At 41.8% G+C, this 15,576-nt stretch overlaps 1 protein-coding gene across 4 annotated transcripts in view; it reads left to right on the forward strand.

The window, feature by feature from the left end:
• Positions 1-15,576, forward strand: part of ARHGEF28 (Rho guanine nucleotide exchange factor 28) — a 240,885-nt gene that overhangs the window by 205,499 nt on the left and 19,810 nt on the right. For all 4 annotated transcript variants that reach the window (XM_084880890.1, XM_084880888.1, XM_084880889.1 and 1 more), the window contains 4 exons: positions 140-178; positions 276-323; positions 5,241-5,729; positions 7,116-7,416. In XM_084880890.1, coding sequence (XP_084737016.1) covers positions 140-178; positions 276-323; positions 5,241-5,729; positions 7,116-7,416 — 877 coding nt within the window. The remainder of the gene's footprint in view (positions 1-139; positions 179-275; positions 324-5,240; positions 5,730-7,115; positions 7,417-15,576) is intronic.

Genomic DNA, 15,576 nt, shown 5'->3' on the forward strand with positions numbered 1-15,576 from the left:
TGAGGGGAGATGGAGTCACCACAGTAGAGCTCAGAGAGAGTGGAGTGATTTACCCGCGGCCATACATTTGGGAACACTGCAGAGCGGCTTTTCCAAAGCGGAGTGATTATTCATTTTCTTATGCTTTTGTATATTTTAGGAGGAATATAGAAGTTTTCCAGGTTCCTCCCAGTCCGAGGTGAGTTGTGCTTACCTTAAACACACCGCCATCCTCTCTTCTTTTGTGGGTATCAATGCCTTTTCCAGAATTTGACACTTGGGATCTTATTTTTCAGATTATACAAGCGATACAGAATTTAACCCGTCTCTTGTACAGCCTGCAGGTAACTACGCTCCTCTAATGTTTGACCCTGTGAATGTTTCTATCCATGCACGCCGCTTTATTTGATGACTCCCAGGCGTTAAAAACCAGAGCATTTGTGAGGTAGTGAGTGATCTTACAGGAGTGCCAACCCCCGAGGTAACTCAGCGAGGTGTGCTGGACTTCACCTGGTTTTGTCATCACGGGGCAGCACCACTGCTACATTTTTATATCATTCTCTTCTGAAACCATAAAACAGTTCATATCTTTAAAAAAAAAATACGGATGAATATGACCCGGCTTGAAGTCTACAGTGGAACTCTTAGGTGAGTGTAGCAGGCTTCCCATTTTCTGCTGAAAACTTAAATTCACACCTAAACGTTTTTCACTTCCACATGTTGGCCTTAGGCCTTGAGAGCAGTTAAATAATCCACATGCTGCTCGTTCTTTGATTTGTTCATCCACCCAACACGCTCAGAGTGCTCTCACTGTGCTGGCACACGAAGGCAGAAGGACCACTGAGCCTGCTGTCCAGTGATGTGTCGTCTGACCAGGAAGGACAGACATAGCATCCTGCTGCATTTAGGATTATAGGTTTGGATGGTCTCTTAGGGCACACACAAGAAAGGCTGAATGCATCTCATTGCTTAATTTGTGAATTAAAAATATTTTAGAATGACATAAAAGCAATGGTTGTATTGTACATAAATTTGTAGAATAATTTGGAGAATACAAATAAGATAACTTGTGATTCTACAGGGAGAATTACTAATGTCATGCTGGTGTATCTCTCTCCTGTTTCTTAGAATCATTTCACACAGAGTCTTGCGACATGTACTTTTCTGTGTCAACAGCGGTTATTCTATAGCAGTTTTTATGGTTACATAATGTTCTCAATCTGTTAAAGCTATTTTCCCCGTTCCTTATAATTAATACTTTTGTATTATTAACACTCAGATATTTGTATTATTAACACTCAGATAATGATGTAGCATTATCCTTACACACCAATTTTTTTTTTGTGAAGATATCTGAGTGTTTCCTTAGGGAAATTACGGGAACATTTTTTTTAGTTCTTTAATAGACTTTGTCAACGTAATTAATTGATACCCCTCTCTACTTCTCGATTTGAAAATTGGTCAACGTATCAGATTATTTTAATTTAACTTGTTTGGATGACTCTTAAGATTAAACATTTTTCCTACTGATTTTATTACCAGTCATACTTCCTATCTTATAGCTGTTGAATATGAAAATAAAATAAAATTGTCTGATTTTAAGTTTTCACCAGAAAACAAAAATAAAGTTATGCTACCTTTGACTTTTTCTTATTTGTACTTCAACTGCATCAAGACTTTTTTTTCTCTCATGTTCCATTGATCATCTACCGATTCTTACTCTGTGCCACTGTCTTAATTATTCAAGTTTTGGATTACATTTACATACATGACAGTGCCAGTTTCCTCCTATTTCTTTCTATGCTTATCTGTATGTTTTTTCATAAAGAGTTTTTGAATGACTAACAAGTTTTTTCCTTTCTACTGAGACTGTTTAATTAAAATCTCATTATACAGGGTGGGGCAAAAGTAGGTTGGTTTACCGTTCTGAGTACTCAAAACAGAGTTTATTCTTGTATTATTATTTATTCATTCTTGGATTATTTTCCATACAAACCTACCTTTGTCCCACCCTGTATTTATGAATTCAGTTGTGGAGAATTAGCAATTTTGCAATGATTAGTCCTCATGTCTTTGAACATGTTAGTCATCTCTTATAATATTTCATGCTCTGCTTGGAAGCTTTGAGATTATCTTCATGTAGGTATTGTTTGTTTGTTTTTCTGCTAAGTTGATTTCTAGATGTTTGCCTCATTGTCCCTATTGTAAAAGGAATATACATATATATATATATATATATATATATATATATATATATATATACATATATATTATGCTTCCTCAGTGGTGGTTGCTGATAAGAAGGGTCTTGATTTTTATATTTTTATTTTGCAACTGGCCACTCATTGAATCTTATATTTTAATAGTTTTTCTGTTTATTCTTTGTAATATTCCAGATAGAAAGTAAAAATTTGAAAGTAATGTTATTATGGCTATTTTCAATAATTATATCAGTTTTTACTTTCCTGGCTTGCTGCTTTGGCTAGATTGAACTTCTGAAACTGTATGAAGTAATAGTGGTAATAGTCAGCATCCTCGTCTTGTTTCAGATTTAGTGGAACTGCCTTTACTGTCTTACATTAGATAGGTTGGTTTGGCGTAGATGTTCTTAGAGATTGCATTTATCATGTAAAACAAATATTCTTTCTTCTCCATATTAACTGAGAGGGGATATAGTCAGAGTATATATCCTCATTAACTTTGGGGAGATAGGAACATTGAGTATCCTGGTGTGTGTTGCCTGATGAAAACACAAAGTCGTATCTCTTCTCTTCAACTTTGAATGCAGCCAGCCCTCTGTGGGTTCAAGGTTCAGAAGAGCCAGGTGACCTAAATGGCCTAATCTTTGCCACTCATTAGGTTGAAGCCACATGGGATTCTCCTAACCAAAGCTGTTGAGCTCGTCTCAGGATATGGGCTCTTGAGAGATTTCTCTTCGTGGCACAGACATCTCTTGTGAAGTTGAGTTTCTTTTGCATGCTTGAAGTTTTTACATAAACATTTTTGGATCGCATGAGAATGAAGTTTGGTGCTTGTATTAGGAGAGCGGAGTTAGATGACGTATTGGCAAAGCAGGAAAGAAAGGCCACAGAATCACTCCAGGAAAAAGAAGTTAGGAGAAGCAAACTGGGAATTTTCCCAAAGTTGAAAAGCAAGTGCGATTCTCTGTCCTAATTATCAATGTCAACGTTAAGTGTGAAAATGAATGCAATCCAATCTTCAAATTCTACCTCTCTGCTAAGAAGAAAACGTTCCTATCTGAAATGTAAGTAGATGTGAGGAATACTTCATGGTAGGTAGCACTTAGTCTAATTGCAGCCCTTACATGAGAGTTATCTTTGCTTATGGTTGTTTTGACATGCAAAATATTGGATTTTTGTTTGTTTCACTATACCAATGCCTGAGATTTGTTAGAATTAAATGGTGATGTACAGGCTACAGTTTTTGCAACAGGTCCTCAGAGTCCTGAGTGGCTCATTACCTCATACTTAATGATCAGAGTAACCAGTACCTATTCTCAGTGATCGCTGTTCTCTTGGTAATAACTTCTAAAGAACATGAATCAAAGATTTGTGTGAATTTAAAATTTTAAGAATTCTTTTCAAATGTAAAACCATGAATTTTACTTCAAAAGATCCCAGTGAATACATTTTTTGAATCTTATTCCAAGATAAGTACCAATTTAAAATCTACCTTACTCCTTTAACCTTCAAAAGTATGGGAAACTGCTGATCTAACAAAGAACTAATGGGCAAATCCCCATCTTCCCAGCATCTGTTACATGGACAGTTTTAAAAATTCTTGGGAAAGAAAAATGTGAACGTATCCCTAAAAGAGTAATAATTTCTCATAACGAGTCAAAACACACACACCTACCCAGTATGTGGCCATTTCCAATTAGTCCCCTCTGTGCCTCTTTGCACTTTAAGTGGGAACTTTTAAAATTAAAAGCTTCCAAGGGTATTCACGGATATTTTTTTTCTCCCGTGGAATCCTTCCAAATCTCGGCAGTTACTTCCTGTGATGTGGCCAAAGTTTTCACAAGCAGATACTGTAACTCAAGATGTTTTTTTAATCTAGTTGGTAATATCCTCTGGGCTTTAGAGTATCTATGTTTCCTTAACCATTCCAGCTTCCTGTTAGCAACTGCTAACAAATGAATTTCAGCTTAATGCATGGCCTTCCTGTTATCATATAAAGAAATAACAGTAATGAGACTATCTTTACCACCTACATACTCTATCAACTGCTATTCCTGGGCATCCTATGTAATAAAAGAGTGATATGCAAATGACCAATACTCCAACACACAAGATGGCCCCCCCCCCGTGTGGTCAAAGATGGCCAGCAAGGTAGGGCAGTTGTGGGCAATCAGGCCTGCAGGGGAGGGCAGATAGGGCTAACCAAGCTGGCAGAGAAGGGCAGTTGGGGGTGACTAGGCCTGCAAGGGAGGGAATTTGGGGGGGGGGGGGAAGCACACCTGTAGGGGAGGGCAGTTAAGGGTGACCAGGTCAGCAGGGGAGGGCAGTTAGGGGCAATTGGCTGGCAGGGAAGCAGTTAGGCATTGATCAAACTGGCAGGGGAGTGGTTATGGGGTGATTAAGCTGGCAGGCAGAAGTGGTTAGGGGCAATCAGGCAGGCATGCAGGCAAGCGGTTGGGACCCAGCAGTCCTAGATTGTGAGAGGGGTCCTAGATGGGAGAGGGTGCAGGCTGGCCTGAGGGACCCCCTCCCCGTGCATGAATTTCGTGCACCGGGCCTCTAGTTATACTATAAAAAGGTTATTTACTGAAAGTCTACAAGTGGTCGAGTTTTATTTTTATGTCTTCATTTTTATGTAGCTTAAGTAACTCCTGGCTTGAGACTCAAGTAAAAGATACTACCGGGTTTATATAGATTCTTAACTTCTCATGAATTCTGAGAGCGTGTGAGATTCAGAACAGGAATGCGGAGTCGTGTAAATTTATGCACTGAGTTCTTATTCAGAAATATTATTCCAAGAGCCAGCAACAAAGCCCACTTCCAAAGCAGGGGGTGCCTGTTGCTTCTATGCTCTGTTCTTCGGTGTGTAAAGTCCCAGGTCCTGCCCCTGGCAAGTGTAGACGAGCCCATCTGAGTGCCAAGGCTGAACTCTGGAGGCCACCGAGCCAAGGGACAGAGGTAGCAAGAGAGCATAATTGGGTCCGGCCTTTTGTGTTGGGAGGTAGTTCCAACCCAAGAGCAGACACCATGGCAGCCCTCCCTCTCCCTCTCTGCCCACAGGCTGCCTTGACCATCCAGGACAGCCACATCGAGATCCACAGGCTGCTCCTCCAGCCGCAGGACAGCCCGTCCCCGGGCCCCCCTTTCCGAGGCAGCCCCTTCCAGGACCCGGACAAGCAGCGCGGCCTGGAGAAGCGGCGGGAGGAGCTGGCGGACATCCCCAAGCTCCAGCGCCAGTTCCAGCAGGACCAGCGGCGCTGGCAGCGCAGGTGCGACCAGCAGCGGCGCGAGCAGGAGGCCCGGGAGAGCTGGCTGCAGGAGCGCGAGCGTGAGTGCCAGTCGCAGGAGGAGCAGCTGCGTAGGAGCCGCGGGGAGCTGGACCTGCAGCTGCAGGAGTACCTGCAGAACCTGGAGCAGCTGAGGGCGGGCCAGCGCCTGGTGGAGCGGGAGAGGGGCCGGATGCGCGCCCAGCAGAGCCTGCTGTGCGGCTGGAAGCACAGCCGGCAGAGCAGCCTGCCTGCGGCCTTTTCTCCTCCGGGAAACGCGGAGGTAAGGATGGATCTTAAGGATGGATCTTCAGGGCTTGCCAAGGCGGTGTGGAGGGCAGCCGGTCAGGGGCAGGCTCACTCGCCCTCCTGTCTCTTTGCTTCTTGTGTGAGCGCTCATGGGAGTGATTCCACATGCAGGAGCTGGGCACTTCCCCAGACAGTGCACATGCGTCTTGGTGTGACATATGGGAATAGGAAAGAAAGGCCTTGGTCCTGTGGGCTCATGGGCTCATTGCAGATGGAGACGCCCTTTCCCAAGGGAATGAACGCAGAACCGCGCTGTCCCAGCAGGAGGAGTTTGTCCTGGAGGCACCCCACCTTGAGCATGCTGATCTCCGTAGCGGGAGGCCGCTCTTCATAGGGTCTGGTCTTAGCCCTGTATGCAGGCTTACCTGTTAGTGGAGCAGTTAGCTGTTAATGTGCAGTAGAGGTCCTGAATTTAGCAAGGATGACACTATCCTGTGATCCCATGCTTCTGCGCTTTTGTCATGTTGACCTAGTCAACTCAAAACCCCTTTCACTCATGATGCTTAACAGGAGTCTACTGGGCAGAATACAGCCTTCCCGAAGATTCTGTGTTCCACTTGCACCCTCTCTAACCATGCTTGGCAGTTCCATTTGTCCCAGGAGTTTGCTTTTCTGTGCTATGTGCAAATCTATGCTTTTTTTTTTTTTTTTTTTTTTTTTTTAACTGATAGTATGCAATGCTGTAAAAGTTGATACGCTTATGAGAGAGATCTGCTGTATCTGACCTTCCTTTCAAGTAGGCTAAATTACATTTATTGCAAATACATGTGTGCATGAATATGTTTTCAGCTTTTTTTATTTAACAAGAGTTAAATAAAATGCTGCTCTCTCTTAAAATGGAGTGGAAACATTTGAATGGCAGAGAGCTCTACTGCTTGTGTGTGTGTTTTTAAAGCCCCATCTTACTGATTTGAGAGAGAGAGGGAAGAGGAAGAGAGAGAAACATTGATGTGAGAGAGAAACAACAAGCTGTTGCCCCCCATGTGCAGCCTGATTGGAGATGGAACCCACAACCCAGGTATATGCCCTGACCTGGAATCAAACCCGGCAACCTTTTGGTGTACAGAATGATGCTCCAACCAACGAAGCCAGCAGGCCTGGGCTGGGTTTTGTTGTTGTTGTTGTTGTTGTTGTTGTCGTCTGTTTTGTTTTTTTAAAGATATGCTAGGCCTGTTTTTGGTACTAGCTCATTAAGGAAGGGCTGGAAGGAAGGAGCCAAGAGTAATGTTCTTCTTGATTCCCTCTTATTAAAATGTTGACTGCTAAATTCTATTAGGAATAAATACTTTATAAAACGTGTTCAAATTATTGGTTGCCTGGAGAAATTATTGGTTGTTTTTCTCTTTATTTCCTTACACAGGTAATGGAGCTTAATCGATCTGAGAGTTTACATGATGAAAATTCACTCTTCATCAACGACGCTTTAGGTCAAATGTCATTTAACACTTCCGACCAACCGACTCCACCAGCCACCCACCAGGACGCCGCTTACCCCCCCAGTATATCTAACTCTGACTCGGAAAGGACTAGTGAAAGTCAGATAGACCTCCAGACGGATGTTTCTCAGCCCACAGGAGAAAACCATGAACCATGGACAGCCGCTGAGGCCTGTCATCCGCCAGCCCCGCTCCACCAAAGCAGCGAGGATGCTTGTCAAAATGGTAATTAACCCTTTAAGCATCATCTGTGTAGTTTCAACAAGAAGCTGTGCCTCTTGATGGTTGGCTCTTTTTTTTTTAGAGCAAATGAAAGGGGGGCCCTAGAATGGGGATGAATCGGTGCGGATGAGCTGGAGTTTGCGGCATAAACTTCTTTTTGGGGAAGTCTGGGGACTGCCACCCCTTGTGAGTGACAAGACCAGCTAGACCATGTGTAGAGGGCTTACAGGAAGCCAGCAAGATGCTAGGACCAGGCAGGGTTTTCAGGCCTGTGGGTTAAATGACAGCTTTCTCTTTCTCTTAAAAGTGAAGCAACTTGATATCTATTCCTCACTGTAGATCCTATTGCATACAGATACACACACTTATTGACTCTCAGAAATAAAAGATATGGACAGGGTTTGTGGTAGGACTTTATTGTCTATCAGGGCAATTTCCTGTAATGTTAATGAAACCTGTATTGCTATTAAACGTCCAACATGAAACTGGTAACATCATTTGTCATTGTAAAAAAAAAGGTGGTGTGTCTCCATAAGTACCTCGTAATAACACAATTTGCTAATCCCATTAAAGCCTTTGCCAAATATCAGTGAAAGGCAGCTCAAGTTACCAGCTCCACATGAATCCGAAAGATTTAAATCTAAGTGTGTTATAAATTGTTTTCCGTGGGGTATGAGGTAGGGAATGAGAAGAACTTGAAACCTCTCTACCAAAAAACAGATGGCACGCACTAGCATAAACAAATGGCTGGCCACATGGATGGGAACGAAATCACTGACAGCAAAATGTTTCAGAAACATAAAACAAGCAGTGGTGTAGAGATCTTCAGAACGGGGCACAGGCTTGTTTCCATGCTTGATACAGACTCTTAGTTTGTCAGTAGGATAGCTTCTTAAGCACTGGGAAGTTTTAAAGCTTCTTCGAATTATTATTACTAATCCAAAGGTGGTTGATTTGTAGTAGTGGATCATTTTTATAGTCGCTGCTAAAGACATTCTTATTTCTTGCCAGCATCTAGGAGAGAGTTAAATATTGCTTTAAAACGTCACTTCAAATATTTTTTAAATAAAAAAACATACAATGGAATATTCATCGGGACTAAATAAAATGAAGAGTCAGGAAGAATTTATAAAACGTAACCACTTTAATATATTGCTTTGCAATGTGAGGAGGATGGTGACCATACTGCAGAAGGCCTTTTCTAGGTTCCTGTTGCTTTGCTGCTTTGACTCATTAACTTGCTAGTTCCGGTGCCCCCGAAGTTTTTGGCGGTGGGGTTTTGCATACTGGCTGTGGCAGAATTAAAAAACTCGGTTTGAGTTAAACCACATTCAGCTTTTGTTTAAAAGAGGACTTTCTCTCATGCTTTGTGTGTATCTCCTATCTTTTTTCTCTGGCTTGTGCTGCTTCAAACTAGAAAGCTTTAAACATTTGGCAGCACACTTGCAGGAGATAGAAAATGTACTAAGGAAATAAACAGTGATTATGTACAAAACCAGGCCTCCACAGGCTCGGAATCAGACATAGCCGAGGGAAATGCTGAGAAAAAGCACTTATGCTTCAGATATTGTGTGTCCCAGTGTTAGGGCCAAGGACACTCGGGCCATTGACAGAGGAGAAGAATCAACTTTGGCCTAAATCTCTCTTGGGGAAATCCTGGTGTGTGTAAGCAGGGATTAGATCAGAAATGCAGGGTGTGCTGTTAAGTGCCCGGAGTTTTGCAACTAGTTGAAAAACCCCTATTTATGTTTGTTTACTTAAGCGTGATAAGCAGTTCCTGGAGCAGAGAAAAGAAAGTCAGAGATAAGGAGGTGATAGGGAAGTGGAATAAAAATTGGATATATATTCTTCAGAGGCTTGTCAGGGCCAGATAAAATTGTTCGAACCTCACCAGAGCCTTCACAGCTCATATAATTGAAAGTAGCACAAAATAATCCCCTGATGTTGGTCTCTCGCCACCCTGCAGTGCTCTCCCAGCATTGTCCTGGGGGGGGGGGGGGGGGGGAAGGGAGGTGAAGGGGGGGAGAAGCAGGTGCTGGGCGGGAGAAGCGGGCCAGGGTTTTCCAGTGGAGGGGACAGTCCTGTGCCGGCATCAAGGACAGGGCAGTGCCACCGTCCCTGTTCTCACCCCTGGCTGCTGAGTCTTTGGGGTGAGCGGTCCCCACTGGTGAGGGCCCGGAGCTCACCGTGTTCAGGCTAACAAAATCCGTCTCTCATGTTCCTGCCAGTGTTTTGTGACGTGTGCATTTAAGCGTGATCCGATTAACGCCGGACTAAGGAGCTCACCTGTAGGCCGGCCCTGCGGTCAGCTAAGCCAGATGGAAAAGTTTGTCTGTACATAAAATTCTCTTTTTTTTTTTTTAAAAATATATTTTATTGATTTTTTTTTGACCCCCTCCCTCCCTCCCACACATCCCCTCCCTCCCCAGAGTTTTGTGTCCATTGGTTGCACTTATATGCATGTATACAAGTCCTTCGATTCATCTATTATCTCCCCCAGATCTTCCTCCCCTCCCCGCTGTAATTTGACATAAAATTCTCAAGTGTGTTTAGCTGTCACCTAGACCGGAATTTTCATCGGTTTGTTCAACCCCAGCCTCGCCAGGCATTTCACTCAGCTCCGCGCGCTCTGGTTGTGATTGGCTTCCGAATTGCTGTCACCGTCACAACCAACAGGTGACACCAACCTTCAAGCACTGCACTAAGGTGTCCCATGGAGAGACTCCTTTACCACAGCAGTCCTCTGAGATGGTTCTGGGATGATCTCCATTTGGGAGGGGAAACTGAGGTACAGAGAGGGTCGGTGACTTGTCCAAGGTCACCTAGCTAGTAAGTAGCAGAGCCAGAGATGAATCTGGGGAAGACGGGCTCTGGAGTCCATGCTCTTAACCATTCCCCTGTAAGCTGTTGATTTCTAGAAGGCTGTTAGACGTATTAGAGAAGTTGGAGTAGAAATAAAATCCATCGGGTTGTAATGTCTAGCAGGATGTTCAAGATTAAGAGCTAGGGGTGGTTGTTTTCTTTCTCTCCCTCCCTTTAATATCAGCATTTGGAAAATCTTTCAAGTCTTTGGGATTGCCGTAGGCGATGCTCACATGGGTTCTGAGCACCTTCAGACCCGTTAGCTTTCCTCTGCCTGCAAGTCACCTTCTAGTAAGGATAGTTTCTCTAAGGATGCGTAATGATAGCTCCATGCTACTTGTGTATATTTTTTGAGGTAGCACTTGGGAGAACTTTACTCTGCAGTTTTGGAAGCTGTTTCATGAACAAAATTCTTGGATGTTTGAATATGATACCCAAACTGGAATTTGGTTTAATTTATAGAGGAAGGGATGGTTAGTTTAAGAACTTAATCTGCACTCCTCTGAGGGACACTAGCCAAGAGTACAGAAAATGTGAAATTTTTGAACAACGTAGTCCCTGTGGGACAATTGCTATGTAATTGGCCCCATGAAATGCTCAACTGTATTACTCTTCTTAAAGGCAAAACAAACAAAGAAACACTTTATTCCTATGAGGTGTTGTTCCTCCCCGCCCTCTTCTAGCTTTAGAATTCTAGAACTAATTTACTCAATGCATCTATTAGTTTATGGTGTTTGCCTTTTTCATTGATCAACAGAGAAAACACTCCATGGTATGAAAATTAATCTGAAATCTTCTTATTCCCCATTTTCAATTATATTTTTATCTGTACCTCAATTTTTGCAGGCAACCTGAAATGTTTCTCTTCAATGTAAAGCATTATGGTTTCACCATGCATATAATACAATTTAAATTAAGAGCCAACTTTTATGAGTTAGTCATGTAGATTTTGGAAAAAGATAATAACTTTATGTTTGAATTCCAAAAGAGTGTTTCCCTTTGCTACATATTAGAATTTATTGCCCATCAAAATATTTTCAAAATTCAATGAATTTTATTCAGAATATTTCATCTTGGCAATGATTTTTTAAAAAATACAGACAGCTGTGTTGAACTCTAAAGGACTTTTTTAATTTATTTTTTACATACGGAAAGAAAATAGAAAATTTCCCAATAAAAAGCAATGTTGTAGTTAGCATGTAAATAAGTCTTTAAGAAATGAGTATATGATAATTTCTAATGTTTTGCAACTATTCCATAATTCAGAAATGGCACTGTATTTATGTAGAAAGGAGCTTTGCCAAAGACCTTTAGGCCATTTCCCATAAAACTGAAACTGGCATGAGGCACTGTCAGCCTCAGTGACAAAGGTGTGTTTGACAAGAAGGCTGTATGAGTGTGCTGGGCCTGCCATGATAATGTACCAAAGACCGGGAAGCTTAAACAATGGAAATGCATTTTCTCACAGCTCTGGAGGTTGGAAGTCTGAGATGGAGGTTTTCTTCTCTCTGACTTCAATGGTATTTCCCATGCATGTCAGTGTCCTAATTGCATCTTCTTCTAAGAATACCAGACCTGTTGGATTAGGGCCTTCCCTAATGACTTTAATGAGCTCTTTGAAGTCTCTATCTCCAAATTCATTTTGAGGTCATGAGGGTTAGGATTTTAATATATGAATTGGGGAGTGGGGGCATACTTTAAACCAGGGGTCCTCAAACTTTTTAAAGTGGGGGCCAGATCACGGTCCCTCAGAGAGCTGGAGGGCCGGACTATATGAACTACTAATTCCTACTGTAACACCTCGGCTGTGCTCACTGCCCAAAAAACCTGGCGGGCCGGATCAGACTCCTCTGCGGGCCGCATGTGGCCCGCGGGCCGTATTTGAAGACCCCTGCTTTAAACCCTTACCATATGAGAAAATGACTATACATTTTTTTCATTGCAATGTTTTTAGGTGTCATGAAGGCTTTGATTATTTACAAATTTACCAAAGTTGAACTATAATTTACTTATATTGTGAGCTTTTTTGACGTGGTTAGAAAAGTGAGTTGAACTTCATTTTTTAAAAACAGTATAACAGTGAAATTATAATAAACAAAATTATAGATATAGGTGTCTGTTATCAAGCCTATGTCAACTCCTATGAATTAGGGCAGCAAGTATTGAGTCTGTAGATTCATTAGGCTGCATTTCCAAACCAAGACCTTAATTAGGAGCTTTGGGAATTTTGAGCTCTCTTTATGATCAGGAAGGATATTAGATGCCTTTATATTGGATTGCTTAAATGAAACCAGAGCTGAAGGGTTGGAAACATTCATTTTGACAACAAATTATTATTTAGATATATTTATGGGAGTTTGTAGAAGTCAAAATTGGGAAATCATTGGGCAGCTCTTTATCTTCTACAGTCTTGACTAAAACTTTGGGTAGCATTTTAAAGGAAATTGTAATATTGCTTGCTTTCAGTAAGCTACGTCTTGACAAGAGTATAAAGGATTGGGCTCAAAGGCTTACTTTTAATCTTTCTCACTGACTAGTGTAGATGACTGGCTTTCTCCTTTTGCAGATTTTGTACCAGGAAAGGGAAACATGCCATTTGCTTGTAGAGCCTGGTGAGCCACTGGTGCTGCCTGCCAACTTCCTGATTGCATAGTTCTCTGGGGGCAGATTGACTGTGTGAGCCAACTGGGCCAGGGCCATCCCGCCCAGCGCACAGAGCCCAGGACACAGCAGGAGAGCAAACAGCAGGTGGGTGGATTCAGAGGCAGCCAGCCAGCCATGTGGCTGCCTGTCCCTCCCCACCCTGGGCTCCAGTTTGGTTTGAACAAGCTGCTGAAGTGGGAGTCCACTGAGTACAAAAGATTCCAGAGGTTAGTGGTCTGGCCGTGAGTTTATCCTTAGCTTAAAACATGAAATATATATAAACACATATATGATGGCATATATGTGTGTATATGTACAAGTGTGTGTGCTTTATTTTATTTATATATATATATATATATATATATATATATATATATATATATATATATCACACACTTGTACATATACACACTTATATGCCATCTATGGGCCACCAATTGGACTGCTGTACTACAGTGTGGCTTTTATTCTTTAAGTGATTAAGTCAAAGTGATTAAGGGTTGGGTCTGGAAGGGAGGTTTGTAACTATTTACATACCAAACATACCTAAAGGATGAGGCATGCTCCTGTCAGTCTCAATGACTTGTGGGCTAGTGATTCAAAACTGGTAAAGGAAGCATCACCCTGTCCATGGATCAAAACCTGGGGACTGTCTCCTTCCTCACCCTTTGCCCATCCAACCATGGAGATTTTATTGTGAGGGCCTGATGTGGAGTGTTCAGCTGAGGACTGTAATTTTACATTTCTCTATGAAGAATGTGACCATCTGGTTCAGACAGTGGCAAACTTTTTCTTAAAGGACCACACGGTGAATATCTTAGTCTTTTTGGGCCATGAAGTCTTTCTTGTATAGTCGACACTGCCATGTAGCTCGAAAGCAACCATGGCCAATGTGTAAAGAATGCGATTGGCTGTGTTCTGGTAAAACTTTATGAATTAAAACAGGTGGTCTAACTTTGTTTTTCTCCGCTTAAATTGAGGTTATAGTCCTCCTGGTTTGGGAAGCATTTCTTATTAGCACTTATCGTAATTGGAATTAATTGCATGTGTAATAATTTACGTAATGTCTGTCTGCCCCACAATAGAATCAACTATGAGAGTAGAAAACTCCCTGTGTCTTCTTTAATTGCTCCGTTAGAAGCACCAAGCACAGTGTTTGGCATGTAATGAGCATTTGATAAATATTTAGGACATGAATGAAGAATAAGGTTTGCACACTTTGGCAGAAATGAAAGCAACTATGAGCTTGTGCCACACAGCTTGACTTCCCTGAGGCATGGGAGAGGTCAAGCACAGCTAGTAGAGCTATGGGGTGTGATGGCTGTTCACCTGGGCCGGCTAGACAAGTGCCTCAGGCAGGCTAGCTCCCTGAATCAATTGAGTTTCAAACTTTTGTGAGACGAGTGTCTGTTAGATGGAGTTCTTTGTTTATTTTTTATATTCTGTATTATTTTATATTAGTTTCAGTGATCCCCCTGATAATTCTAATACCCCCCTGACACCATACGTAGTATTCCCTATGCCGTGCTTTACATCCCATGACTATTCTGTAGCTACCAATTTGTATTTCTTAATCCCTTCACCTTTTTCACCCAGTCCTCCAACCTCTCCCCTCTGGAATCCCTCAGTTTATTCTCTCTCTCTCGATGAGTTTATTTCTGTTTTATTTGTTTATTTTGTTTTTTAAGTCCCACATATCAGTGAAATCATATGGTATTTGTCTTTCTCTGTGTGACTTATTATTTTACTTAGCCTAACACTAGATGGCATTCTTAAAATGCCAGGGTAACTGCAAGATTTCTTGCCTTTAATATCTTAGTGGATTCTAGGTAGCAGACTTTAACAATTACCAGCTCTTCCTCATTCATGTGGAAATAACTTTGTTTACTGAGGTCCAGTCCTGTTGATCAGTTTGGGATTGGCACTCTGTACTGCTCTAGAGAACATCTTTTTATATGAGTTATTTTTTAAAATTTAGACCATCATATGTATAGTCCCATATGGCCATGTGTAGCAAATAAAAATGTAGTGTTCTCCACAAAATGCTTTAATTTATTCTAAGCAAATAGAAATGCATCCATTGCTGTCATTTTAGGAGGATGGCACATAAATAATTTAGCATTTAATTATTGCATTAATAACTATTAGTCAACTTATCTGTTCACTGTGGTATTTCTCTTTTAACAATAAAGTAGCTCCAACACCAGTAAATTAAACATGCGTCGCTAGCTCAGCATCAACGAAACACTTTTGTAAACCCTTTCTCTTCTGATAAATCCCATTTAACAGTCCAGTGTATCTCCCCAGGCAAAGACAATTAGTATTTGTTTAGTATTTGTTTAGGTAAATACACCCCTATAATGGGAACCAGTTTCCCTGGCAGACCTTCTACTTGTCAGCTTTGAAATATGGCCTGAAATAGCACACCTTTTTTATAGCAATCTGAAAATTAAGTCTAGAGGCATCTTAAGAACTAGATCCCTTTGCTTCACCCCAGATGAACTGAAAGGCACCTGTGTTCTCTCGGCTGGTCCATTCCCAGACACAGCTGGCCGAGGGGAGAAGTCTCGTCCTGTTCTTCTGCTCAGATGTCGAGCCAGATAATAATGAAGCTTGGGCCTGAGTTTTGACGTGAAGTTGCCATGATCAATCGCTGCT

The sequence above is a fragment of the Pipistrellus hanaki genome (assembly GCF_964339955.1).
Source record: "Pipistrellus hanaki genome assembly, chromosome: 4".
Taxonomy (NCBI): domain Eukaryota; kingdom Metazoa; phylum Chordata; class Mammalia; order Chiroptera; family Vespertilionidae; genus Pipistrellus; species Pipistrellus hanaki.